The sequence below is a fragment of the Hippocampus zosterae genome, chromosome 1 (assembly GCF_025434085.1).
Source record: "Hippocampus zosterae strain Florida chromosome 1, ASM2543408v3, whole genome shotgun sequence".
NCBI lineage: Eukaryota > Metazoa > Chordata > Actinopteri > Syngnathiformes > Syngnathidae > Hippocampus > Hippocampus zosterae.
In genome coordinates this window covers 4,017,906-4,043,114 of record NC_067451.1, presented here as the reverse complement: position 1 = coordinate 4,043,114, position 25,209 = coordinate 4,017,906, and the positions used below count along the sequence as shown (strand labels likewise).

General features: G+C 45.3%; 1 protein-coding gene across 1 annotated transcript in view; it reads right to left on the bottom strand.

Moving 5' to 3' along the window:
* plcb3 (phospholipase C, beta 3 (phosphatidylinositol-specific)) overlaps nucleotides 1-25,209 on the bottom strand; it is a 33,929-nt gene that overhangs the window by 7,098 nt on the left and 1,622 nt on the right. The window contains exons 2-20 of the mRNA XM_052062354.1: nucleotides 18,488-18,574; nucleotides 8,916-8,984; nucleotides 7,239-7,376; nucleotides 7,029-7,108; nucleotides 6,898-6,951; nucleotides 6,721-6,793; nucleotides 5,455-5,555; nucleotides 5,206-5,372; nucleotides 4,976-5,122; nucleotides 4,740-4,897; nucleotides 4,587-4,669; nucleotides 4,163-4,247; nucleotides 3,916-4,063; nucleotides 3,731-3,826; nucleotides 2,134-2,207; nucleotides 1,971-2,067; nucleotides 1,791-1,875; nucleotides 283-407; nucleotides 48-202 (exon numbers count right to left, since the gene is read on the bottom strand). Of these exons, the coding sequence (XP_051918314.1) occupies nucleotides 48-202; nucleotides 283-407; nucleotides 1,791-1,875; nucleotides 1,971-2,067; nucleotides 2,134-2,207; nucleotides 3,731-3,826; nucleotides 3,916-4,063; nucleotides 4,163-4,247; nucleotides 4,587-4,669; nucleotides 4,740-4,897; nucleotides 4,976-5,122; nucleotides 5,206-5,372; nucleotides 5,455-5,555; nucleotides 6,721-6,793; nucleotides 6,898-6,951; nucleotides 7,029-7,108; nucleotides 7,239-7,376; nucleotides 8,916-8,984; nucleotides 18,488-18,574 (2,022 nt within the window). The remainder of the gene's footprint in view (nucleotides 1-47; nucleotides 203-282; nucleotides 408-1,790; nucleotides 1,876-1,970; nucleotides 2,068-2,133; nucleotides 2,208-3,730; nucleotides 3,827-3,915; nucleotides 4,064-4,162; nucleotides 4,248-4,586; nucleotides 4,670-4,739; nucleotides 4,898-4,975; nucleotides 5,123-5,205; nucleotides 5,373-5,454; nucleotides 5,556-6,720; nucleotides 6,794-6,897; nucleotides 6,952-7,028; nucleotides 7,109-7,238; nucleotides 7,377-8,915; nucleotides 8,985-18,487; nucleotides 18,575-25,209) is intronic.

Here is a 25,209-nt window from a genome sequence, read left to right as displayed (position 1 = left end):
AGTACTGTGGGAAACTTGGCTGATTTCCACACCAAATTTGTCCTGACCTTCACTTTGACTGTGTTGGCAACTATTCCATCCACTATGTTCTCTGTGAAAGGGTCAAAGTGCTTGTCGGTCCTCCTCATGAACTCCGGCTTCAGCAGGTAGCCGCTGTGGCCGTTGTACTCAAACACGCCCATGTTGAGCTGCATGGCCAAATCTACGAGAGAACCGAGACGGAGATGAAGAAGACCGCAGATGGTTTTTGCTTGTTTACATTCCTCGAGTCGTATGCTCAACCTAGGGTTTGGAAGTTCAGCGCCACCATCTGGCAGCCGACGTTCCAGAAGAGCTGCGGGATGTAGTTGGAGCTGTCCACCCTTGTTCCCTTCGGATAAATCCGACTCAGCTGGTTCTTGTTGTATCTTGGAGTCGTGCTGTTAAAGTGGAACTAAACTCAAAAATGTTTAAAGAATACATGTTTAAAGTTCTTCATGCGCGCTACACTGACAGTAAGTACCAAAAGACTGCGTATTCTTAATATCATTATTTATTGGATGCCAGAAAGAACATTAGCACATGGCCGTGGAGCCTTTTTCTCCCAGACCCAAAATGGCTGCACGTTTTTAGACTCTTAGCTGCATCCACATCGAGGAAGTTTGTCTAGCCCACCTGACAACGTGTGATTCCACGTTTTTATCTGGATGCAACTAAGTTTGTGTGCCAAGAGTGCTGGAATTCTGGATTTTTGTCTCATATTCATCTTTTGATCTGAAATCCAAATGTCTACAGTAAAGCAACAAACGAATCGACATAGCCAGTCCGTAAACAGCAGTTTATCAAGACGATACATTCATTCATTCATCTTCCGAGCCGCTTGATCCTCACTAGGGTCGCGGGGGGTGCTGGAGCCAATCCCAGCTGTCTCCGGGCAGTAGGCGGGGGACACCCTGAATCGGTTGCCAGCCAATCGCAGGGCACACAGAAACGAACAACCATTTGCACTCACACTCACACCTAGGGACAATTTACAGCGTCCAATCAGTCTGCCACGCATGTTTTTGGAATGTGGGAGGAAACCGGAGCACCCGGAGAAAACCCACGCAAGCCCAGGGACAAAATGCAAACTCCACACAGGGAGGCCGGAGCTGGAATCGAACCCGGTACCTCTGCACTGTGAAGCCGACGTGCTAACCACTGGACTACCGGGCCGCCAGACGATACATCATCATTTAAAATAGTTTTTTTTTTCTTCCGAACCGCTTGATCCTCACTAGGGTCGCGGGGGGTGCTGGAGCCCATCCCAGCCGTCTTCGGGCAGTAGGCGGGGGACACCCTGAATCAGTTGCCAGCCAATCGCAGGGCACACAGAGACGAACAACCATTCACGCTCACACACACACCTAGGGACAATTTAGAGTTTTCAATCAGCCTGCCACGCATGTTTTTGGAACGTGGGAGGAAACCGGAGCACCCGGAGAAAACCCACGCAGGCCCGGGGAGAACATGCAAACTCCACACAGGGAGGCCGGAGCTGGAATCGAACCCGGTACCTCTGCACTGTGAAGCCGACGTGCTAACCACTGGACTACCGGGCCGCCAGACGATACATCATCATTTAAAATATAAGAGGGCATTTTGACATGGTTTTAATCCGCCTTTAAGCTTTTAAATAGTGTTAGGTTGGAATTCACAAAAAGTAAAACATATGCAACGCTGCAGGTGCCAAATGGACGACTAAATCCACTTCCTGTATCTAAGAGCAGCTGTCATGCTTCTTTCTTCCCTTGCAATCGTTCAAAGGATACTCAACAAACTCGCTGGGCGAGCTCTTTAGGGTGTCCATGCCTTTGGTTTCCACAAATGATGACATTTCAAAGAACTTCCTCCGCTCTGGGGTAAAAGACAGACAAGAGTATGTCAGTAGCGGTAGTGGCCCGCAAGACTTCCCCAAACGTTGGAAAGCAAAATCTGGCCACGCCACTTACTGGTGGTCAGTTCAAAGCTCTTAAATTTGACCGGTTCGATGTAGTTGACTAGCGTGGACATCTCCTCCGTGGCGTTGACCTCGCTGCTGGCTGTGCCCTTTAGGAGGTGACAAATCCGTCCATTAGCCTCAAAAACCAAAGCGCCAGTTGCTTATGTTCATACCTCATCCGAGTTGGGCTTTTTCAGTTCGGTGACGGGTTCGTCGTCTTCCTCTTCCTCGCTGTCTCCTTCACCTCCTGAGAAGTGGGCAAATAAATAGCCTGACTTGACACCAATGACTCAAAACCTTATACATTGGTACCTCTACTTACGAAATTAATTGGTTCTGGAAGAAATTTGTTAACCAGAACAACCAGAATTTGTAAGTGGAGACACGTTTTCCATGTAAATGCCCTAATCCGTTCCAAGCCCGCTCCCAGCCCCAAATTCAGACATCAACGTTTTCTAAAGCATTAAATGTATCAGAATATGCAATACATTTTACAGTTAGATTATTGTACAATAAATGAGAGTTGTGTAAAAAACCAACAATACAAATAATGGTCACTTAACTTTTAACTGTATCCTGGTCATTTTTTTGCCCTCTTTAGTCCATGTTCTCTCTCAGAAGTGGTTTTTGCCTGGCGTTTTGTAAAGAACTGATCCAAAGACGTTTTCTTTTATCAGCTTTTAACAATCCTTTGAATATATCCAAGGCCAACGTCAGCATAGTGAGCGATCACCCGACTGGTGAACACTTTTTAGACAGAGACATGCCAATGGTATGCCAGGATGATGCTCGCTAGTAGCCAATGGCAGAGCAGCTATGTTGCGCTCATGAAAATCGGACCTGCTAGTAGCAGCCCATATTGTATTTTGATAGTTCTTTCATAATTCTTTAATTCAGAATTAAATTAAAGAATTAATAATTCTTTCATTGTTCATATTGCATTTGATGGATGAACATCCAGGGTATGGACATAGAGAGGGTGACCTCCTACAAGTACCTTGGTGTTCTTCTGAACGACAAACTGGACTCGTCTACAAACACGGACACCCTGATTAGGAAAGGACAGAGCCGACTCTTCCTACTCAGGAAACTGAGGTCTTTTGGGGTTCAGGGGTCACTCCTCAAGACGTTCTATAACTCGGTGGTGGCCTCGGCCATCCATTATGGCATTGTCTGCTGGTCAGGCAGCATCTCGGCCCGGGACAGAAAGAGACTGGAGCGACTGGTCAGGAAGGCCAGTTCTGTCCTGGGTTGCTCCCTTGACACTCTGGAGGAGGTGGGCAGCAGAAGGATGCTAACTAAGCTAAAAGCTATGATGGCCAGTCCCTCCCACCCCCTCCAGCCCGCCCTGACAGCACTTGTTCGCTCCTTCAGCCAGAGACTGTTACACCCGCGCTGCAAGAAGGAGAGATACCGACGCTCGTTCCTACCGACTGCTGTCAGGCTGATGAATAAAAAATAACAATCATAATAATAATCAAATGATGTGAAGAAAAATTGTAAATAGTACTGCGATTTATCCATTTTGTGTTCATATTGCATTTAATTGAAAGATGTTTGTTGTTTTTTTCTCTTTCTTCTTTCTACATACATTCTTGCTGCTGGAGGCTATAAATTTCCCCAGTGTGGGACAAATAAAGGATATCTTATCTTATAACAAGAGGCAATATTTTACTGTTGGGACGTTTCGTAGCTTCAAAATTTCGTATCAAGAGTCGTTCGTAAGCAGATGTACCACTATATTGAGCTCTGATCGGCTCTTTGACCTACCGAGGGACTTGCGAGGATCAGAGTCTTTGACCATCCTCTCAGCGAGCTTCTCCTCCACGTTGGACAGGAGCTGCTCGCCCTCCTGCAGAGGGCAGTCTACACACGCAAGCGGCCCATGAAAACCTGAGCATGTCTCCTCACTCACTGCACGTTGACGGATTGGATCATTTCCTTGTCTTCATTACCAGCGTTGGGCGAAGACTGCTCTTCTGGATCGCGCCGGCGTATGCTGCCGCCGCTTGAGGCCCGGTGGTGATGGTGCTTCTTCTTGTTTTTGATGAGAATCTTGCCCAGCATCTCTTGCGGCGAGGGCAGCGCCTGCCCCGGGACCAGCTTTCGTCGAGGGGCAAGAAAGGAAGGTGAAGCTTCCACGGCGCAACTTTAGCGTGCAGATCTCGACTCGAAAGAAAAATAAGTGGCGGTCGGTCTTACTGGATATTTTTCCAGTGGGTCAATGAGCAAGGCGTCTCCAAATATGGTCCGACAATATTCCGCCATCTTGGCTTGCTGCTTGGCCCTAACAAAATAAACAAAAAATGCTTTTTGTACTGCACAGGAAGGGACATATTTTAAACTCTCACTCTCGCGGCTTTGTGATTCCGTCTGTGTCCACGTGTTGTTCCGCTGCGTTAAAACAACCGTTGCTTGAAAGACTGCACCGCCGATGCTACCCGTTAGCTCGTCTATGGCGTTTAGCATGGTTTGTGAGCATTAAGCTACGTGAAGTTCTGTGCTTGTTTTGAATACAGAATGTGGAATTTACTTTGTTTGATGTTTAGTTTGACAGTCAACTCCAACTGGGTTATATGCTTTCTTTTCATCACACACTTTTCTTCGTCACCAAATCGACACTTACGAATCAACGTGATTTTCAAAGGACAGGATGACGGGGTACGGCGAGGTCTTGAAAGCGCTCTCGGCGATGGCTTCGATGACCTCCTACAACAACCACGACGGAATATAAACACATCCTGCATTTCTTCGGCGTACGAAAGGTCGCGTCGCACACCTTGAACGGTATTTCGGTGGTCATGGTGAAGCCGTGGGTGATGTAGGGCTCCTCATCTTGGGGTCGTCCCTTCCAGCAGTCCAGTTCCACGCAGCGGCAGCCGGTGAGCAGCACCTGCCGGTACATCTCCACCGACGACAAGCCGGTCAGCTGACCCACTGCGGGCGCCCGAGAGGGAAACGGTGAGAGCCACGGCGACACAAAATGGCGTCTCCGAACTTGTGAGCGCTCGCTACCTGTGAGATACGTGTTATGCGAGGAGTTGATGAAGTAGTGCGACAGCGGTTGCGTCATGTCGTCGATGACGTCCAGCCTCTCCGGGGGAATGATGCTGTTCTCCTCCCCTCCCAGGTAACTCGTGAAGGCCTGCAAACTGATCTGGTCTGTCGGCGAGACACGGTTGCGCCAGTCTGCGTTGTCACTTTTGTCGCAAAACATACAACCCCCTTGAGTGGAGGACGCTGACCTCTCTCCAGCTGGCTGATGTTGGTCTCGTACTTCTCCATGATCTGTCGGACCTGCTCTCTTTTGAGAGGCGGGTACAGCACCTCATTGAGGCGCGAGTCGCGCTGCTTGCGGTTGATGAAGTCGGTGAGCTGGTCCAGAGAGTTGAAGGGCTTCCCTTTGGAGCCACTGGAGCGTGAAGCACAAGCAGCTCAAACAAACAAACAAAAACAAAAAGAACGGTATGCGTGGAAACTTGCGTGTCGCTTGCCTTTCCACAAAAATGCTTTGTATCTCAGACCGCAGGCACAGACTGTTGAGAAACTTCTGAAAGGCCTCCCATGTGAAATCGTCTGGCTTCAATCCATTTGACTGCGGAGATGCAAAAGAAAAAAAAGCATTTAAGATAACGCAAGGAATAGTATTCAGAAGAAGCTTAAGGCACTAAATAAAGTGGTACGTTTTAATCTGTCCTGTGTAAACCGCCACAGGACAACGGCAAGAACAGAAGCGCTGATTTGCAAGTCGGGCTCCTTAAGGTTCAAGTCTTGTGACTTCCTGGGAGAAGATTAGGGGCAGCCAATACACAAACAAACACAGACAACCCACAAGCATAGCATCTTAACCCTCGTAGTGCACCGCTTGCGATAAATGTAAAATGATGTCTTTGAATCAAAGGCAAAGGCATTCAGAAAGACACGAGAGAGCTGAAACTTATGGAGAGGTTCTAAAATGGTCTAAATTTCATGATGTCACCGGCTGATAATTCTCAGGCATTGCAGCAATAATAAAAAAAACGTTTTGATACCTTAATCTTCACAATTTACATATTTTGCACCATAGAGACCCATTATAATTCATATTTTTGAATGCATCGTAAACCTAATGTGTATACATGCATTTCACGTGATTTTTACGTCAATCGTTTTGTTTTCGCTTGGAAAGACGTATGCATGCCACATTGTTGGGTTGAGGTCATTCCAATTTTGCAACTTTAGGTGGCGTCAGAGGATCGCAAATGAGTTTGCCTTTTTGCAAGAGGCTTCAAACCAATGCATTTTACATGAACACGTCCGGTCGGGATTGTTAGTAGGGCTTGGTTGGAACCTCCAGACACTATTTTTTTCCCCTTTTGCAAAAAATAAATAATAAAAAATCCCAAAGAACTAATAAAAACTATATATGTATGGATAGCACAGATGCCTCTGAACATTTTGAGTGTTTGAAAAAAAAAAAATGTTTTTATAACACAAAATACATCATTACAACAATTGTAAAATGCGTAACTTAAGGCTTTTTAAATTTGGAGCACACAAGGGTTAAAATGCAAAGGCCTGCAAGAATATGCTGTGACATAACCCATTCAATGAAAAGTGACTTTTTTTTTTTCTGGAAAAGGGAAAATTGTTGTGACATCGGATTGAATGAACAACGGTTGTTTTGTCAGACGCGTACATGCGTGAAGGACGCTGATCCGCGTCTTTTCCCAGCAAGTAGCGACACGAACGACTCGCTGGTGCCCTCTGCGGCATTTTACCTTGTTGTTGACAAGCCCACACTGCTCCAGAGCCGTCTCCACTCGTTTCTTGTCTGAAAACATCTTGTGGAAACTGCAAGGCAGAGAGACCAAGTGCAAAAAGCTCATTGAGCTGCAGACGCTTCCTTAAAAAAATAAATAAAATAAAATAAAGACGACGCCGATGTCATTACTCACTTCTTTACGAGGATCTTGCCTTCCTGGTTCACCTGCAGCTTTAACTTGGTGTACCTGACAAAAGTCCGACAACGCAAACCGGGCGCGTTAGTCCAAGTCGCACTCTCCAAATATGACATGCCAGTCCTTACGCTTTGAAGAGGAACGTGTTCCGTGACGCGTTCTGGGAGAGTATGTTTGTGGCCAAAGTGAACAGTTCATCAGTCCAAACCTGAGAAGAGTGGCGAAAAGTTCCAATGCCGAGACTGTTGTGATCGGTGAGGAAGGAAGGATGGAACGAGGGCAGAGAGGAAGGAGTGAAAGATGGATGACGGGAGCGGCCGGCGGGCTGCCGCGGCTACCTTGGCCGTGTCTTCCTGCATGGCCTGGAAGTTGAGGAAGGAGATGTTGACCAGGTCGTTGCCATGGACGACGGTGACCAGCTTCCCCTCCACGTTGTCGCCTTTCCCGAAGCCAAGCAAATCTCGTACCTTGGGGTCCTGAGGCACATGCGAGACCCAAATTATTATTATTTTTATTATTATTATTTTATCCATCCATCCATCCATCTTCTGTACCGCTTGATCCTCACTAGGGTCGCGGGGGGTGCTGGAGCCCATTCCAGCCGTCTCCGGGCAGTAGGCGGGGGACACCCTGAATCGGTTGCCAGCCAATCGCAGGGCACACATAGACGAACAACCATCCACGCTCACATTCACACCTAGGGACAATTTGGAGTGTTCAATCAGCCTGCCATGCATGTTTTTGGAATGTGGGAGGAAACCGGAGTACCCGGAGAAAACCCACGCAGGCCCAGGGAGAACATGCAAACTCCACACAGGGAGGCCGGAGCTGGAATCGAACCCGGTACCTCTGCACTGTGAAGCCGACGTGCTAACCACTATTTTAATTATTTAAATTTTATTTTATTTTAATTTAAAATAAATATTATATAAATAAATACAAATAATATTAAATAATATAAATTATATAATAAATAATTTAAAATAAATATATTTTATTTTTATTTTTTTAAATTATTTTTTATTTTATTTTTTACAAAAACTAGAACGTCCAAACAGAGGTACCCAGTTCGATTCCAGGCCGGCTGTGTGGAGTTTGCATGTTCTCCCTGGGCCTGCGTGGGTTTTCTCCGGGTATGCGGGTTTCCTCCCACATTCCAAACACATGCATGGCAGGCTGATTGAACACTCCAAATTGTCCCTAGGTTTCGAGTGCGAGCGCAGATGGTTGTTCGTCTATGTGTGCACTACGACTGGCTGGCAACAGGTTCAGGGTGTCCCCCACCTACTCCCCGAACACAGCTGGGATAGGCTCCAGCAACCCCACGACCCTTTTGGGAATAAGCGGATCGGAAGTTGGACGGACAACGTCTAAGCCAGAGGTGGGCAAACTGCGGCCCGCGGGCCGAATACGTCCCGTTGGTCTTTTTAATCCGGCCCACGGAAGGTTGGTCCACAATTAAGGTTCGATGTGAATGATTGCATTCATTTCAATTGGACTTGTAATGACAGGCATTTCGCCGCCAGGTGGCGCATTGACTTGAAGTTGCAGAACACGGGGAGGGGGGGGGGAAAGTATATTAATGCAGTACTTTCATGCTTTTGTTCTGTTGATGTTTGATATGGACTGTCAACAAATGCAGTTTTTTTTACCATAGCTCGTGCTGACCTGGCCCTTCTGTCAAATATTAAAAGTCAATGCGGCCCCCGAGCCAAAAAGTTTGCACACCCCTGGTCTAAGCCGTCGCTCAGCTCTCGCGAGCCAACCGATCCACAAGACCTGCTTTCACGACCGCGTTTGACGTGGGATAAAGGTGTTGCGCCGATGACACAAGGTCTTCTGCTGACGGTCGTGTCATTTCCTGCTCCATCTGCGCCGCCGAGGCTCATTAGTGCTTCGTCACCAACATCGTTGGAGAGAAGCGATGCGCACATGGCGCGCTCGGGTGACAGTCACACTTAGTGGCATGAATTTGTCAGCAGCAGGAGATGACACACACACACACAAAAACCTACCTTGGGTTGCTTGGCGTATTTTCCTGTTCTGGTGTCCCTGATGGTGCTGATGTCCAGAATCTCCACCTCCTAAAATAAACAAACAAATGAATGAAGGCCAAGTTATATTTGAGAAAGTGGGTGTTGATATTTGGTGGCTTTACGCCGCTGTCATTGTGTGCTGGGAGCAATTTGAGCGGGGTCGCGGTGAGTCAAGTATGACGCTCTCGGTGAGTCAGCGGCTCGCACAGGTCGGCGGTTTGAATTGCCGGGGATTTCGTGGCTTTGCGGGACTGGTGAAAAATCAAGGCCCGTGTACTCTACGCTTGCTCCGTTCAACCTTTTTGGGACAAATTGTATCGCTGTAGGAAGGACAGATATTTTACTGGCAGTTTTTACAAGAATTTAGCAAGATTACAAGTGGCTTTATCTATATATATATATTGAGCGTCGTCCCGCACACGGTCTGTCCTTCCGTCTGTCCCTTTTCAAAACGTACCTACTTCACCGCGCCGCTGCGCGCCGCCACTGCGCCGCTCAGGCAGTGGCTCACTACGATCGCACGAGCATCTTAGCGAAAAAATGTTGTCTACCCACAAGCATTGCAATGAAATTGTTAGTTATTTAGTAGAGCTAAACATCTCATTATTTTCGCGATAAGCAATGAAGATGAACAAAAAGTTGAACCAAGCAACAACACTTTTGTGGGCCGAAGGCCCACCTTACCAGCCTTCCGCAGGAACTAGCTGATGAGCCGCCCGGAGGGGGGCGAACCAGTTAGTTCATTATAATCATCAGTTTCCAACAGCCCCGCTTCACATAACATTGACAAACAGTTTTGCCGCCGCTTAATTGGGGTGTACATTCTTAACAGTGACATTTAAGAATAAAGCATCAATATTAAATAAATATAAAATACTGTACAGAAGCTTTTTTTTTAAACAAAAACAAAAGTCAGAATTTCAATTTTTTTTAAGGAAGTCTGTTTTGGTCTGACATGGGTTTTCTCCGGGTGCTCCGGTTTCCTCCCACATTCCAAAAAACATGCGTGGCAGGCTGATTGAACACTCTAAATTGTCCCTAGGTGTGAGTGTGAGTGCGAATGGTTGTTCGTCTCTGTGTGCCCTGCGATTGGCTGGCAACCGGTTCAGGGTGTCCCCCCGCCTACTGCCCGAAGACAGCTGGGATAGGCTCCAGCACCCCCCGCGACCCTAGTGAGGATCAAGCGGCTCGGAGGATGAATGAATGAATATTTAGCTGTTGAAAATGTGTCATGCTAAGTTTTTGAAGCTAGATAACACTTTATCAACAGCACAGAGTGCGCAACGTATCCTCATATTTTCTTTACTAACACACACACTTTCATTGATATTTGTCACGTGGTCCTAACATGACACGGCGCATATATGATGTCACTCAACCCGCCCCCCGCGCCCCTCCCCAGGAATGCAAACTGTGAAGTCCCGGAATGCTTCGCTGCAAGTTGGAAACACTGTAATTCCCCTTTCTTCTGCGTCCCATCATCTGCAGTTGTTTGCGATGCGTTTTTATCTTGGAATGTCATCTCCCGTGTTTTTAATTTGTTAGATTTTGATCTTGTTCGGCGTGAAGGGAAACCATAATGGGGGAAATATGTGATTCCCTTTCAAGGAATTGTGACCTTGAAAAGTAAGTGTGGCCAGATTACTGAGGAAAAGGAATACATTTGAATCGTCATTACCGTTAAAAAAAAAAAGCATGTATTTGAGTAACATGTTATTTTTAACGGTCATAATCTCGTGTGGTCCCGAAAGTGAAACAAAGTGGCGGCAATTGATTAAATTCCTAAACAAAGAGGAGGGAATATGAAACAAATTCTTCAGCATTGCTCTCATTCCCTTCGCATTCCTGCTTATGGTTTCCTAACTCTATCATCATCAGATCTTTTATGAATTAGCACGGGGAAAAAAAAAGCGTTTATGTAATACTTCCTGTTACTCGCCGTCTGTTTGCCACTGTGCGTTTGTGTAAGGCCTTCCTTGCCCGCATGCTCCCATGTTACAGTTGTTTATCCCCTCCGGAAGTAAAATGTGATTTTTGGATGCCTCGTTTTGGCCTTGTATGCTTCGCCGGGGTTGTTCACATGCAGAATAACACGTCAAAGTCGTACGATACAGTATTTCAAAAGGGAACTCAAATTGAGTTGGGCTCAATGTCCTCCCATTGGCCTGTGGAGACTAATTTGAGACCCGGAGGGAATAAAGCGCTACTGGGTCTGTAGGACGTGCACACAGGCAATCACTGAAGAAAAAAAAAAAAAAAAAAAAAACGACCCCCTCTCCCACAGGCTGTGGTTTCATTCTGCCATCGCCATGGTGACTCCTTGGAGACCGCAAGAACTGAGACGACAACTTTGTCGGCGTGAATGTGTGCGTTTTTGACAGTTAACATTTTCTTACTTGCAATTCAAATGCACACACACACACACACACACGGGCGCCGCTAATCGCCGACACACAGGCTCAAACTTGTGAAACATCCTGACTTGTTGAGCAAGATGGTGAGCGCGTGTGGTTGGGGAGTCGGAGGGCGGGCAGAGGATCAACACTCAAAGTGTGTGATTAAAAAAAAAAACAACAAAAAAAAAGGCCTTAGGTTTGTGCGCATTGCTGTTCTCCGAAGCGCTGGCGGGGGGCGCGCTTGCCGAGGGGGTCGGTCGTTTCTGCGAGTACATTCCTGACATATTCCGGCCTTGTGCTCAGCTGGCCTGTAATATCTCGCCATGTAATAATCGAGCGAGTCGCCGCAGCTGCGGAGCTCCATTCATCAGTCCGTCTATGCCAGGGGTGTCCAAACTTTTTGCCAAGGGGGCCAGATTTTATGTGGTAAAATGTCTGGGGGGCCGACCTTGGCTGACATTCTTTACATTGAACAACAATATTGTTCAACAAATTTTAGTAAGCCAGTCTGTTTCACATTTCCATTTTTATTTTAATTTCAACAATCTTAAGAATTTCTTTTGGTTCATTTGAAACGGGTATATCACATGCAACTGCTTATTCACTTGACTTTTTCTTAAACAGAAGTCTCCTGAGTGCAAATTGATTGATTTGAAATATGACATATCAGTCAATATAAACACGGAGTGATGTCTTGTTAACTCGTGAGTGATGGCTCGTAGAGTGCTACTGCCCTCTAGTGTCTAAATGCCATTACTCATTTAGTGAATGCTATTACTCATTTAGCCACTAGAGGGAAGTAGTACTCTATGAAACATCACTCACCAGTCTACGAGACCTCAGTCAATGCAACACGTGTTCCATTGCGCCCAACCCGCGGGCCAGACGGCACTGATTTTATGACAGGGGCCGAGGGCCGGATGAAATTCGACCGCGGGCCGGATTTGGCCCGCGGGCTGGACTTTGGACATGCCTGGTCTATGCCAAGCCTTGACGCAGCCCACGCCATTTATCGCTTTGGACTCTGACCGTTGCGCTAAATGAGCCTGCCTTTGCTGAACATCCAGAAATGAAGGAAGGCACGCACATTTTTTTATGGACAAGCTTTTGCAGATTCCATCAAATGTGGGACAAAGAGTCAAGTACTTCCATTTCAAACTTATCCAGGCGCGTCAGGGCATGTCCTTAGTGTAAGAAATTCTCCGGTCGTTTTTTTTTGTTGTCTTTTTTGTTTTTAAATCAAAAGCCAGTCGAGGTCAGGCTATATTTAAGCCAGCGTTTGGTCAAGAGTTATTGGACTTTGATTAGGCTGTCATCCCACTTTGTTCCACTGTCCTATTTTCATCATCAGGGAATATTAAAGGCCGAGAAAACAATCAAGGGAGCACCGCTCCTTTCCTGTGCCGCACCCGCCGTAGGCGCTTTATTGAAGATCGTCGCTCCAAAAATGTGCCTCGGGTGACCATTCGCGGTCGGGTTCAAATGTCGGGCGGTGGCAGCGTGTCGGGAAACCGATCCCCTCTCTTTTCCCGTCGTCAGGAGAGACCTATGACCTTTAACAAGGGGTGTAATTGTTCCCTTCTTGCTGAAAGTAACAATCAGCTAGAAAGGAGGAGGCGGGATTAAGTTTACTTTGCCACATCGTTTTTATGGGCCGTGGAGAATTCGAACGACACGACAGTTTCATGTTCAGACCGACTGTGGCTATTAATGATGAAGAAATCAACTCACAAAGCCAGTTTAGTTAACATTAGCAAAAGCAAGAGAGACTACTATAAAGTCTCACGCACACAAATACCACACACACACACACACGCGTGCATATAAACAAAGATGTCCTATCAAAAGCAATAAAATGCGGCCGGGAATGGAGCGAGCACAGACGAGCTCACACACTTCAAAAGCAACTCCGGGTGCTTGTGAAGCTATTCGGCAAACACAAACGTGCGGAGACCGAGTTTACCGTAGCTCACGGAAACGAGCAAGCTTAATAAAACTACAAATGAGAAGAAAAAAAAAACGATTCTGTGAAGAAAATGTTTTTGTTTTATTGAGCCGAAAGTGGACTCGAACGACGTTGTAGTCTGTTTCGAGAACGAATCAAAACAAACCATAACCACAGTGAGCATGTCCTTTGTTTTCGTCTTTGTCAATTCATTTCATACTTTTCGGTTATTATAAACGGCACCGGGCATTCGGGTAGGAGAGTTCATTTACCGCGTGTCGCCAAGCGGTGCCGGGCATTTTTGCGCAATAAATTAACATCTCTCACGCAGATGTGGGAGAAAGCCGTAGAGTCCTTTATTTATAAAAGTACAAGTACATTGTTAACTACGTCAATAAAAGTACAACCGAACTTCAGTTATGCTCCCGCCGCCTTTCAAAAACATACGCTAGCATGCACGCGTGCTACCGTATTGTTTAAGCTAGTGCACGTTTTTAACACACCTCTATCCAATAATACAACACATCTTGCCAAATATGTTGAATTCAGAAATGACACTCGTAACCGACACGACACCTTTTAACCCTTTCACGCACCCTGTAACCCGATAACGTGGTAAACTATCCACTGTAGTAACCACTGTCCCTGAAAGGGTTAATCAGATGCGCCGTACGGACGTGAAAATAGCCACCAAAATAGCTAATTTCATCGGAAATTAGATCACCATTGGAAAAAAATATAATATATAATCACACAAATGGCTATAGTTAACTTTTATTAAATGTTATGTAAATAAAGGATGCTAACTAAGCTAAAAGCTATGATGGCCAGTCCCTCCCACCCCCTCCAGCCCGCCCTGACAGCACTTGGTAGCTCCTTCAGCCAGAGACTGTTACACCCGCGCTGCAAGAAGGAGAGATACCGACGCTCGTTCCTACCGACTGCTGTCAGGCTGATGAATAAAAAATAAGAATCATAATAATAATTAAATGATGTGAAGGTAAATTGTAAATAGTACTGCGATTTATCCATTTGTGTTCATATTGTATTTAATTGAAAGATGTTTGTTGTTGTTTTTTTTCTCTTCTTCTTTCTACATACATTCTTGCTGCTGGAGGCTGTAAATTTCCCCATTGTGGGACAAATAAAGGATATCTTATGTTATCTTATCTTAAATGAGCTGAATTTGAAAAGCCGAAACAAAAACAAACAAAAAAGAAAAAAATCCAGTCGTCTTACAACCTCAATGGAGACATGTTTACGCACTTGGCACACACACAAAACAAGTTTGCACTTGTAATTTTCAACACGGATTGTCCAGCTCTCTTTCAGAGACTAAATATGAAGCTTGTGTGATGAACCCGTTAGCTGCTAATAGCATTGGCAGGAAACACACAAGGTGTGTTTTCTGTGGAAACGTCAAGAATTTCCATAAAGGCTCATCTCGGATTCCGGCGCACAACTAATCACGGCGACACTATCACGATTAATAAACACCATGATCCATTTCAACATTTCTATCGCTGCAGTTTACTGAGGAGTGACAAACATTTAACGACGACGCCATTAACCGCCTAACGAACTGGAGTTACACCAGGGCAGACTTTTATGATGATTTCTGTTCTTCTTTGGAATCGAGTGTGCGCGCCACCCTGCCACTCCATGTGAGAGCCACAGATAATAGCAAAATGTGACCGTGCGGAAGAGGGGAGGAAGCTGTCACATTATCAAGTGACACACTCAACTTCCCTAATACGCCTGTACGCCATATGTGTGTGTGTGTGTGTGTGTTTCTCCAAACTCTTTGTTCCAAAGTACTGTATTTTAAAGTTGAGCTACTTGTACCTGCTAACAACTGTGTCTCAAACAATCCATCTGCCTTATATTATATACACACACACACCATCTTTTTGGTTTCCTCTGATGAAAACAGACACGCAACGAGCTAATTGGACAGCAATTTTGGAATAACGCTGCGTTCATTGAAGGTTAGAGATGTTTACACACCACCGCCCAATTAAAGTGCGGCGAATCAAAGCTAATTGAAGGCCCAAAATAGATCTTTTCTTGGCCGGTGGCAATACTGTGACAGCGTGACAAAAATTCTGATGGTAAACAAGCGGCCTATTAAAGCACAACTTGTTATTTTGGGTTGATTAGCCACTTTCACAGTTTTTATTTCACCCCACCCCCCCCCCAAAAAAAGAATAAAATTAAAATTAAAAACTTCCAGCGTCAAGGCTGTGAGTAATGTTAGTTATCGCGACCCAGGTAACAACGCACACTTGTAGTTGGTTGCTATTTGAATGTGAAGAATCAAATCAATTACAGGCTAAATGGTCTGTTGTGAGGAAATAAGGTCCCAGGTTTGGGGGGGGGGGGCTAAGGTGCTACTGACATACCAGTGGCGATTGCTCCAAGACTGCAAGGGAAGCTGCCTTAAAATGACAAAAAATAAGTGTACATTTTGTATGTGTATACAAACAAAATTGTGCAACTTTTTTTTTTACACAATTTTACAAAATTGTGTAACAAAACTCAACTTTTGTTCTGGTTCTTATTACTGGTTACGACGCGACTCTCTTCTCATTCATTCCCGCAGCTTCACTGCGCTTTAAAACTGTGTGGACGCTGAGCGTCGACAGCGCGGACGCTGGTCGTGGAGAGAGTTTAGAGCTCGTTGTCCCAAGGAATTGAAACGAGACGAGTCATTGGATAAATGCTGGTTTTGTCCCGCCCATGGGACGCTCGGCGTCTCTGGGAGTCTATGGACAGCGGGCGTTTATTGGCTGGCCCGGACGCTCAAGCTCTTCTGCACGATGATTGGATGATTTGTCTGAGGCCGAATCTCTTTTTTGATTGACAGCGAAATGAGCCAATTACCGATCATTTGGTGTCGGCATCCGTGGGAGCATTTTTCTATTCTCATTCTGTTCTAAATTGAACTGGAGACTTCTTCTAATAATCTTAGCGACACTCTTTTTGTTGAAAACGACTAGCGACACTCTTTTTGTTGAAAACGACTAGCGACAAATTAAACTTACATTTCCAGGGCCGTTTAAGCAGCCTAGCTCTGCTGGCCATAGTGAGAACACTAAGATAAGATAAGATATCCTTTATTCGTCCCACACTGGGGAAATTTACAGCCTCCAGCAGCACACTAGTTACATCCCTGGAAAAGAAGCCTGGTTGGTCTGACAGGGTCACAGATCATTTTCTTGAAAAGGAACGGACAGTAGAATTCACGTCTAAATAAATAAACGGACACATTTTATGATCGAGGCCGAAATTGAGCTTCCCCTCCTTGACAAGAGCAGCATCCGCCACTGTGACATACCCATTAGACTTTGCCTTCCTGAAGATAGAGTATTGCTTTTTTTCCCCCCCTTTAATTAAATCCAACAAGACATTTCCTGTACTGAGATACATCGCGTGTTCACCAATAGCATAAATTTGCATGACTTCAATGTGACGCATCCAAAAAAAAAACAACAACAAAAAACAGGGGGCGGGGGCTGTCGCAACGCGTGACAGGATTGCTAAAGCCGGCCTGTACGGTACGTGATGTAAGTGAGTCCAGCTGTCGCGACGTTTAAATATTTTGAATTCAGAGCCAGCTCAAAGCTAACAGAGCAGGTGGGATATAAATCACCAGTGAAGCTTCTTCAAGTGCGGCTGAAGGTTCAAATTAACTCATTCGGTGTCAGCCCAGCCATTTCCAGACCTTTTTTTTGTTCTTAACCCTTGAAACAAAGATATCAATGAGTACCCGGGATTGAATGCGTCATGTCTGAAATGACATAAATATTGATATAAATAAATCATGATATGATTTAAAGATCTTGCACTTCGTAGAAGTTTAAAAAGGGAGAAGGAAGGCAGAGAAAAGAAACGAGATCATACACAGTGCACATCAAACAGGATAACAATTACGTAACCACTTTGACTTTTCTTTGAGGTTCATTTGGGTTTCAGTTTTCACTACATTACCGCTGCTGAATAAAATCGATTACCGGTAATTCCCCAGAATTCCTTGCACACTTCTCGTCTCCTAGTCAAAACTTTTACTGAGAAAAAAATATATACTCCACAAAGATTACCGATCAGTAATTGATTGCTGGCTTTACAAATCAGAGCTCAAGAGAACTTCATTGAGGCCCATCCGTGATTACAACATAAACCCTGCGGGCTTCCTCAAAGAAAAACCTGCCTTCTCCAAAATCGAAAGTGAAGAAAACCACAACAGCCGCGTTGACAAAGGTGCACTGGAGCGCTAATATTTTCGGTACCGCTATTTGGAGAAATGGGTTTTCATCCAGAATATCCTAGCCATCCCTGTAAAAGTGTTCTCATTAACAAGAGAAAGACGTTTCTCTGTGTTGCTGCGTCCTCTTTTCCTGCTTCTCCGCAAGTTCTCCTCGGGGGGCCACAAAGTCAAAGCGAAGGCCTGAGCGTGACAGAATTTCCAAAGCGAAAATGAAACTGTTGGAGAAAACCACCAAAACTATGGAAAGTACTACCGGATGATTTAAAGCTTGCTACCACGGCAATGTCGTTTGTGATGACAACAATCAGGAAGTGGTGACACAACAAATTTTGTGGCAGCGGGTGGCTCGCGTTTCTAGGGAACTTGAACCATATTTGCCCCTCTTGATTGCAAACGCTACCATCCCGCTAAAAGCCTCTCCTACAGCTTTAAATAAATCTTGGCCAAATAGTGTCACAGCAACACCTTGGGCGACGAACGGCCTATTATCTCCAAATGAGCTGGGAAAACGTTAAAGACCGGCCGCATGCCAAGACGCTATTATCATGAATGAAGAGCGTACGGATTGGGCATTACTTCTCAACGAAGGGTGACAATTCGATATGAGAGGATATGTCCAAAAGGTTCCTGACGGCGCCAATTACAAAGCTCCCCCCCTTTTCCTCCTAGCCCACATCCTGCTATCACGTTGCCCCCGTAGTCATCTGCTAATTACGCCCGCTAAATGCCTCCAACGTCCAATCTAATATGGCCGCAGTAATGGCTTTAAGCCGTGGTGGGCAGGAAGTTGCGAAACGTGATGATAGACTCAAAAGGATGACGAGCACATCAGGGAGGAAACGAGGGACAGGACAAGGACAAATAAGCGAAACCGGTTCAACATGAGGCTCACATCCCCGTTAGCTTGCGTGTTGTTCTGCTCGGGTGTGCGTTTGCGACTCACCATGTTGGCACCACCCGTCCAGTACAGGAAGAATCCATCTGGGTCAACTTTCAGGGTCACCAGTGTGGGGCATCCGCTGCTGGGCTCCTGCGATGGCAACAGAGAGTCATTCATTGGTGTGGAGTCATAACCAAACGCAGGTACACAAAATAGAATGCGGTGAGAACTTGCTCGTTAGTGTTCGCATGCACAATCATGATGTCATCATGATGACACAACGTGTTCATTAATATGAACATTATGTTGTCAAACGCACACCCAAACACACCCAGCTATCGACGCTTTGATTAACGCCAGCAATCTCACTGGAGGGACATTCTACGAAACCACTGCGACGGTGTTCACTGCAGTGAAAGCTGCAACGGCACCATATCAGAATCAGAATCATCTTTATTGGCCAAGTATGTAGAACACACAAGGAATTTGTCTCCGGTATAACACGCTGCACTAGTATCATTGTAAACAACAATATCATTGAACCATTTTAGAGTAACCAGTAGTTTTGTAGTACCATTTTGTGGTGCAAGAAGAGTGACTATGTCAGTGACTGTTTAAGGAGTTAATGGCTAAAGGGAAGAAGCTGTTTAAGTGTCTACTGGATTTGGTGGTCTACTGGATCTTCCCGGCAAGCCGACAGAGAGTATTTGAAACGCTACAAACATACTGTTGAACGGTCTGCGGCTGGATGGATGGAGGTCTTGAGGAGCCGACGATAAGAAGAAAGGAGCGTTGGCGCGGAGTGCCGATGCGGATTTGGAGCTGGGAGTCGCGGCTTGGAGTTTGAAGCGGATTATGTGGGACAGGAGAAGTGAACTAATCTCTTTTCGTCAATGGACGCTACAGCTTCGTGTTTGCTTTCAAAACTTTGCTTGTAGCAGACGTGTGCACATTTTTCAGCATGATGTCTCTGATCCACTGGTGAAAGGACACTTTGATCCTCTCCTCTTTCATCTATAACTGCTTCAGACAACAAAGTGTATGCAGAAAGGTGGTGAAGATTGTGTGTTGTCTTGTGTTGTTTTTGTTATTTTTGACTTCAAAATGGCGCCGCGACAGTGGCTGCCTTTCCAACAGCTCCTATTTTTTTGTTGTTCTACTTCTTCCTTTCATAACTTTGCTGCTGTGAATCTGGAATTTCTTCATTGCGAGACTAATAAAGGTTTTCTTAATCTTAATCTTAATAATCTGATTGTCCAAGATTATATCACAACTCAACAAACCAAGAGTCACGTAGCTATAGCATATTTGAAAGAAATCTATACTTAGGTCCTCATTTTAGCCCAGGCAGTTTCCTGTTAGCGCAGCTTAGCATAAAAGAGATGTTGAGATTGGAGATTTGCCAAGTTCTAGAAAAGCAAATCAGAGAACTTTACTAAAAGCTGCTAGGAAAGCGGATGTTAATTACGCACTTTAAATTACGCCATCATCGTATAATACGGCACAATGCTCTGAAATTCGCGGCCAGCAGCTAGCCGCTAACTGCAAGGAATGACTGGCCAGCTGGCTATAGCAAGTAGTCTGATGGCTTTCTTTGGTTCTTTTTCAATGATGTGGACATAGGCTAGGTTGTAATTCACTCTCCGTGTTTAAAAGGAAGTAAATTGCACTTTTCAGGTCTTACTCATTCACGGCTCGTGTATAGAATAAGATAGTATCCTGCCTTGATTTGTATCTTTTTGTTCATTGGGCAAATTTTATCTTTGTTTATCCGATTCATGACACAAATCTGTCATTCATCCGATCCAAACCGTTGAGTCTTTTGATACGCTGCACCACTGTCTGGTACACACCACACTCACAAGTCGAGTATGTGACAAAAAAAGGTTCAAAACAATTGAACTCATCAATGTTGGCGCTGCTCTAAAGGGTCCAAAGAGCACTTGGAGTGGTGACGAAGAGGGTGATGATGACACACGTTCATCTAGGAAGTGAAGAGCAGCCAGCTAACAGCTAACGTTAGCGCTTCTGATTCACTTGTTGCTAGCAATGTCAACAACAACCGCACAGAACAAGAACGGGCAGACTGCTGGGATGAATTCACTTTTATTTACTGAATCATCTGTTGTTACCCACTGCCAACAGTCGAATAAAGAGAGGACCCTTATTTATTTCCACTTAAATCACTTCCATAAGTAGAACATCCTTTGAGTTTAAGCTTCCAGGCTCAGCTGACAAGAGGACTCAGAAAAGGGAAAAGTTTGGAACAAAAATAAAAATGTCTGAAAGTTCATGTGTTCCGAAGAACAGCCAAAAGTTCAAGGAGAAAAGGGAATAATCCGGCAATTATTATCATTTCATTATAAAGTCCACACTGTGAGAATCTCCAAACTTGTGATCTAAATTTACACAGCGACTCCCATCAAGGCTGCGACCTCGCATCAGTCTAGTCGCCAATTTCACTCACTATCATCCATGCACGGCGTCTAAACAACTGTCCACATAAACGCAGTCCAACGTCGCCCACAGAGGAATGTGCGCTATCTGCTCATGTGACCACGAACAGCATCTCGCTTGTTGAATTCAAGCAAAGACAGCGAGGATGAGCACGCCGTTTCGTTTGTGTGGCCGGGTGCAGCAAAAGTTAGTGTCTCTACTACTGCAAAAAAAAATAACGACCAGTTTACCCGACATCCTGCTATTTTTTTGTTTTTGTTTTATTTTTGTTTACAAGTAGGCGGCAGTTCTATAATTGGAACTCCTCCCTAATTTGCACACTGTGAAAATCACTGGGAACATGTCACTGTGCTTACTTCCTTGTGTGTCAATCACCCGTTTGTTGTATTTTCCTCAACCTAATTGACTGCTGGGGCCACGTCGGAGGCCCTGACCTTCTGACACGCACACACCTTACCGGACCATATTGATGAACCTCCATCAGCTAATGATCACCCCCTTAGCCTCTCATCTGGGGATGTTGGATTTTTTTTTCGTCTTTTCTTTTCAGTCCAATAGTAGTACGAGTTTTCTCTAGTACTTTTGATACATAAAATTCCAATCGCAATGAGAGATTTTTGTAAACCGAGCCTTGAATTTCTTTCTGACTGACAAGCACTCAACAAATGTTGACGTTTAACTGAACTACAGTGAGAAATTGTTCCAGAAAATATTAGTACATAAAAGTTCAACAAAAAAAGTGGAAAAACATTTTCGTTAACATAATAAAAAAAATGAAAACGCTTAAAAAAACTGAAAATACAGATTTAAACACAATCCCAGCAACAAAGTGAATTACAGCATCAGAATAATATGAACACAATCTTACTTTCAGTTGTGCAAAAGTAGATACAGTATATGAATGAAATACCGTAATGAAGAAAGTTATTATGCATCCCAAATTGTGTAAGCAAATAAACAATTTCAGGAGCAAATAGCAACAGGCTGATAATAATAATAATCTACTCCAAGTATTAAAATAACCCTTGCAAACATAGATTAGAGACGCTGTGTCCTATTGGCCATACGAGAGGAGGATACAATTCACACCCAAAATCTTTCTATCAGCCGTGTATGTCAGTATCGGTGGCTGGTATCGGCAGCCGCCACGAGGACCTTTCATTCATTCATTCATTCATCTTCCGAGCCGCTTGATCCTCATTAGGGTCGCGGGGGGTGCTGGAGCTTATCCCAGCTGTCTTCGGGCAGTAGGCGGGGGACACCCTGAATCGGTTGCCAGCCAATCGCAGGGCACACAGAAACGAACAACCATTCGCACTCACACCTAGGGACAATTTAGAGTGTTCAATCAGCCTGCCACACATTTTTTTGGAATGTGGGAGGAAACCGGAGCACCCGGAGAAAACCCACGCAGGCCCAGGGAGAACATGCAAACTCCACACAGGGAGGCTGGAGCTGGAATCGAACCCGGTACCTCTGCACCGTGAAGCCGACGTGCTAACCACTGGACTACCGGGCCGCCCCACGAGGACCTGATATATTGAAATAAGGCCGGTGTCGGAACTAGTCCATCCTTCACAACTTCCTGTGCTCCACTCCCACTTGGACACAACTGCCTGCCCCAAGCACTGCAGTTGGGGGGGGGGGGGGGGGGGACCTCCGTCCTGTGCCCAAGCGTTTAAAAAAAAAGCAAGCTGACACTCGATTGACAATAGCATGGAGACAAGATGAGGAGACGTCCAGGCGTCCAGCCGCACTTTTAACATGTGGCTGTGATTGACCTTCCACCCCTCCTTCCATCCTTCAAGCCACCCGTCCCATCATTTGCTTCTCACCCCTTCGTCATGGTGTCGGGAGTGTTTGTCAGCATGGTGTCGGAACACGGCGAGTTCTCGAGTGCGAGTGAATCAGTCCCACTTCCGACCTGCCATCTTTTGTGGGAAAGCGAGATCGGGGAAAGTGTAGAATCAGGGCTGCGGTGTCGGAAGAAATAGACCGCAACGATGTTTAAAAAAAAAAAAAAACAGCTGCTTGCAAGTTGCAACAAGCTCACAAACTAAACTGAGCAGGCAGAAAGAAAGAATGGTTTTCCCAACGGTTTTACTTCAAGGCTTCAGGCCGCCACACTTATTTGGACAGAACCGAGCCGTGGGTCAAACACACATTTGGGAGAAATTTCAAATGAAACCGAGATGGAGTTCATTTCAAGTCAACTGCGGCCGGGCGGCTGAGGTTGGAGCATTGCCGAGGCGAGTGTATAAAAAGGCTGCAAATTTCCCAGCAAGCTGTAGCAGGAAGTTTTTGGATGTGAAAAAAAACACACACACTTACGAGACATGCACACTAAACGAAACAGAGGTAAGAAAAGCTCATTTGGAATGCATTCCGCCGCCTCCCAACCCCTACGCGCACAATTACCTGTGGGTGCGGGCATGTGTGTGTGTGTGTGTGTGTGTGTGTGTGCGTGTGACGGTGTCATTCAATGTGACAAGCAGTCGAAGGTCCAAAACTATTGAGGAAACTGTTTTGACGCCAACCTGTTTTGGCGACGTTTCGACAAGGAAGCAAGAAAACAGAAGAAGCGAAGGTATGAAAGGCGCATGGACAGGCGGAAAGAGGGCAAAAAAAAAAAAATATGGAATGAGGAGAGAATTGTGAGGAGACACTGCAGGTGAGGGAGAGCAAAAATTGGATAAGATAAAGATAAGATAAGATATCCTTTATTTGTCCCACAATGGGGAAATTTACAGCCTCCAGCAGCAAGAATGTATGTAGAAAGAAGAGAAAAAAAACCCAACAACAAACATCTTTCAATTAAATACAATATGAACACAAATGGATAAATCGCAGTACTATTTACAATTTACCTTCACATCATTTAATTATTATTATTATTATGATTGTTATTTTTTTATTCATCAGCCTGACAGCAGTCGGTAGGAACGAGCGTCGGTATCTCTCCTTCTTGCAGCGCGGGTGTAACAGTCTCTGGCTGAAGGAGCTACCAAGTGCTGTCAGGGCGGGCTGGAGGGGGTGGGAGGGACTGGCCATCATAGCTTTTAGCTTAGTTAGCATTTAGCATTAGGATTTTCATGTCAACAATCTAGCGATAGACAAGTAGGCTAATATCGGCAATTTTTTTAAGGTATCGGGTACTCGTGGAGGCTGCTGATACAAAAAAAAAATAAGATACTGAGTAAATCCTTCTCAGCAGGCATTGGCGCTATACTGCAGCAAGTCATTGAGTCTTTGCTCCAAAATGTTTTTTTTGTCATTGTGCGACATGAAATTTGATTGATCAAAAGTGTGACAGGTGTCGGTGAGTGAGGGTGTACGCGTACTGGTATCGCTTTGAAAAAAAAAAGGGTGTATCGAACATCCCAAAGACAAAATAGTATTTTTAAGGACTTTTAAGGACTTCGGGCGCTGCGTCTTGAAGTCCTTAAAAAGGATTCTGTCCATGATTTTCCCGTTTGATGGCGTTCTCATTTCAAAAGTATTTTGGACAAACACTCAAAAAGAAATTTTAAAAAAGGGCCACTTGTAAAAATAGGCCACGTCTGTCTTTGTCAAGCGTTTCCTTGAAAAGAACGGTTATGTAAATTTCAAAGAAACTTTTAAGTTGCAGTCACCGAGGACGTGCATGGAGATCAAGGATTCCCATCCTCCATGACGGGGGGAAATCCTTGGGAGTTTGACACCGAGCAAAACTTTAATGACTATGTGGTGTGTGAGAACACAAACAAGCTTCTCGGTCTGCAAGGCGTCGTTTGTCATCGAGGGCCTAAAATATTTGAGTTATTTTGGAAAAATGTGGGTCACAAGTTCTCGGCAAGCGGAAGCCCCACGAGGCTTCGTGGCTGCGTTTTTTTTTTTTGCAGGAACTGCTTTCAATGTCGTAGTTTTGCGAAGCGGATTGATGGAGTGACGATGTACAGGTTGATTCCGCCCCCCCCCCTCTCAAGGCAAGGGAAAGCTATCAAGTGCGTTGCTAAATCGCCAGCATTTCCCGGGAATTCCCATCCCTTGGCATCCGTGAGGGGGAAGAAATCAAAAGGACACGGCGGTCGTCGTCTTGCGTGACAAGATGTTTCTTGTGCATCCAGATGGGGGTCATTGTCCCCCACCCGCGCGGAACTGCTGAGAAACGGGGCTCCCGAGTCGCCGGACGGACGCACGGCTTTCGAAGCCCCTGCGAGCGAACTGGCCGAAACAAAAAAAATCATATGACGTTTTGAAAGAAGGAAGGTTTGTGTTTTTGGTTTCTGCTGGCAGCTAAAACCGTCACACAAAGCGGACCGGGGCCCAAACCTGCATCACACTTTTGT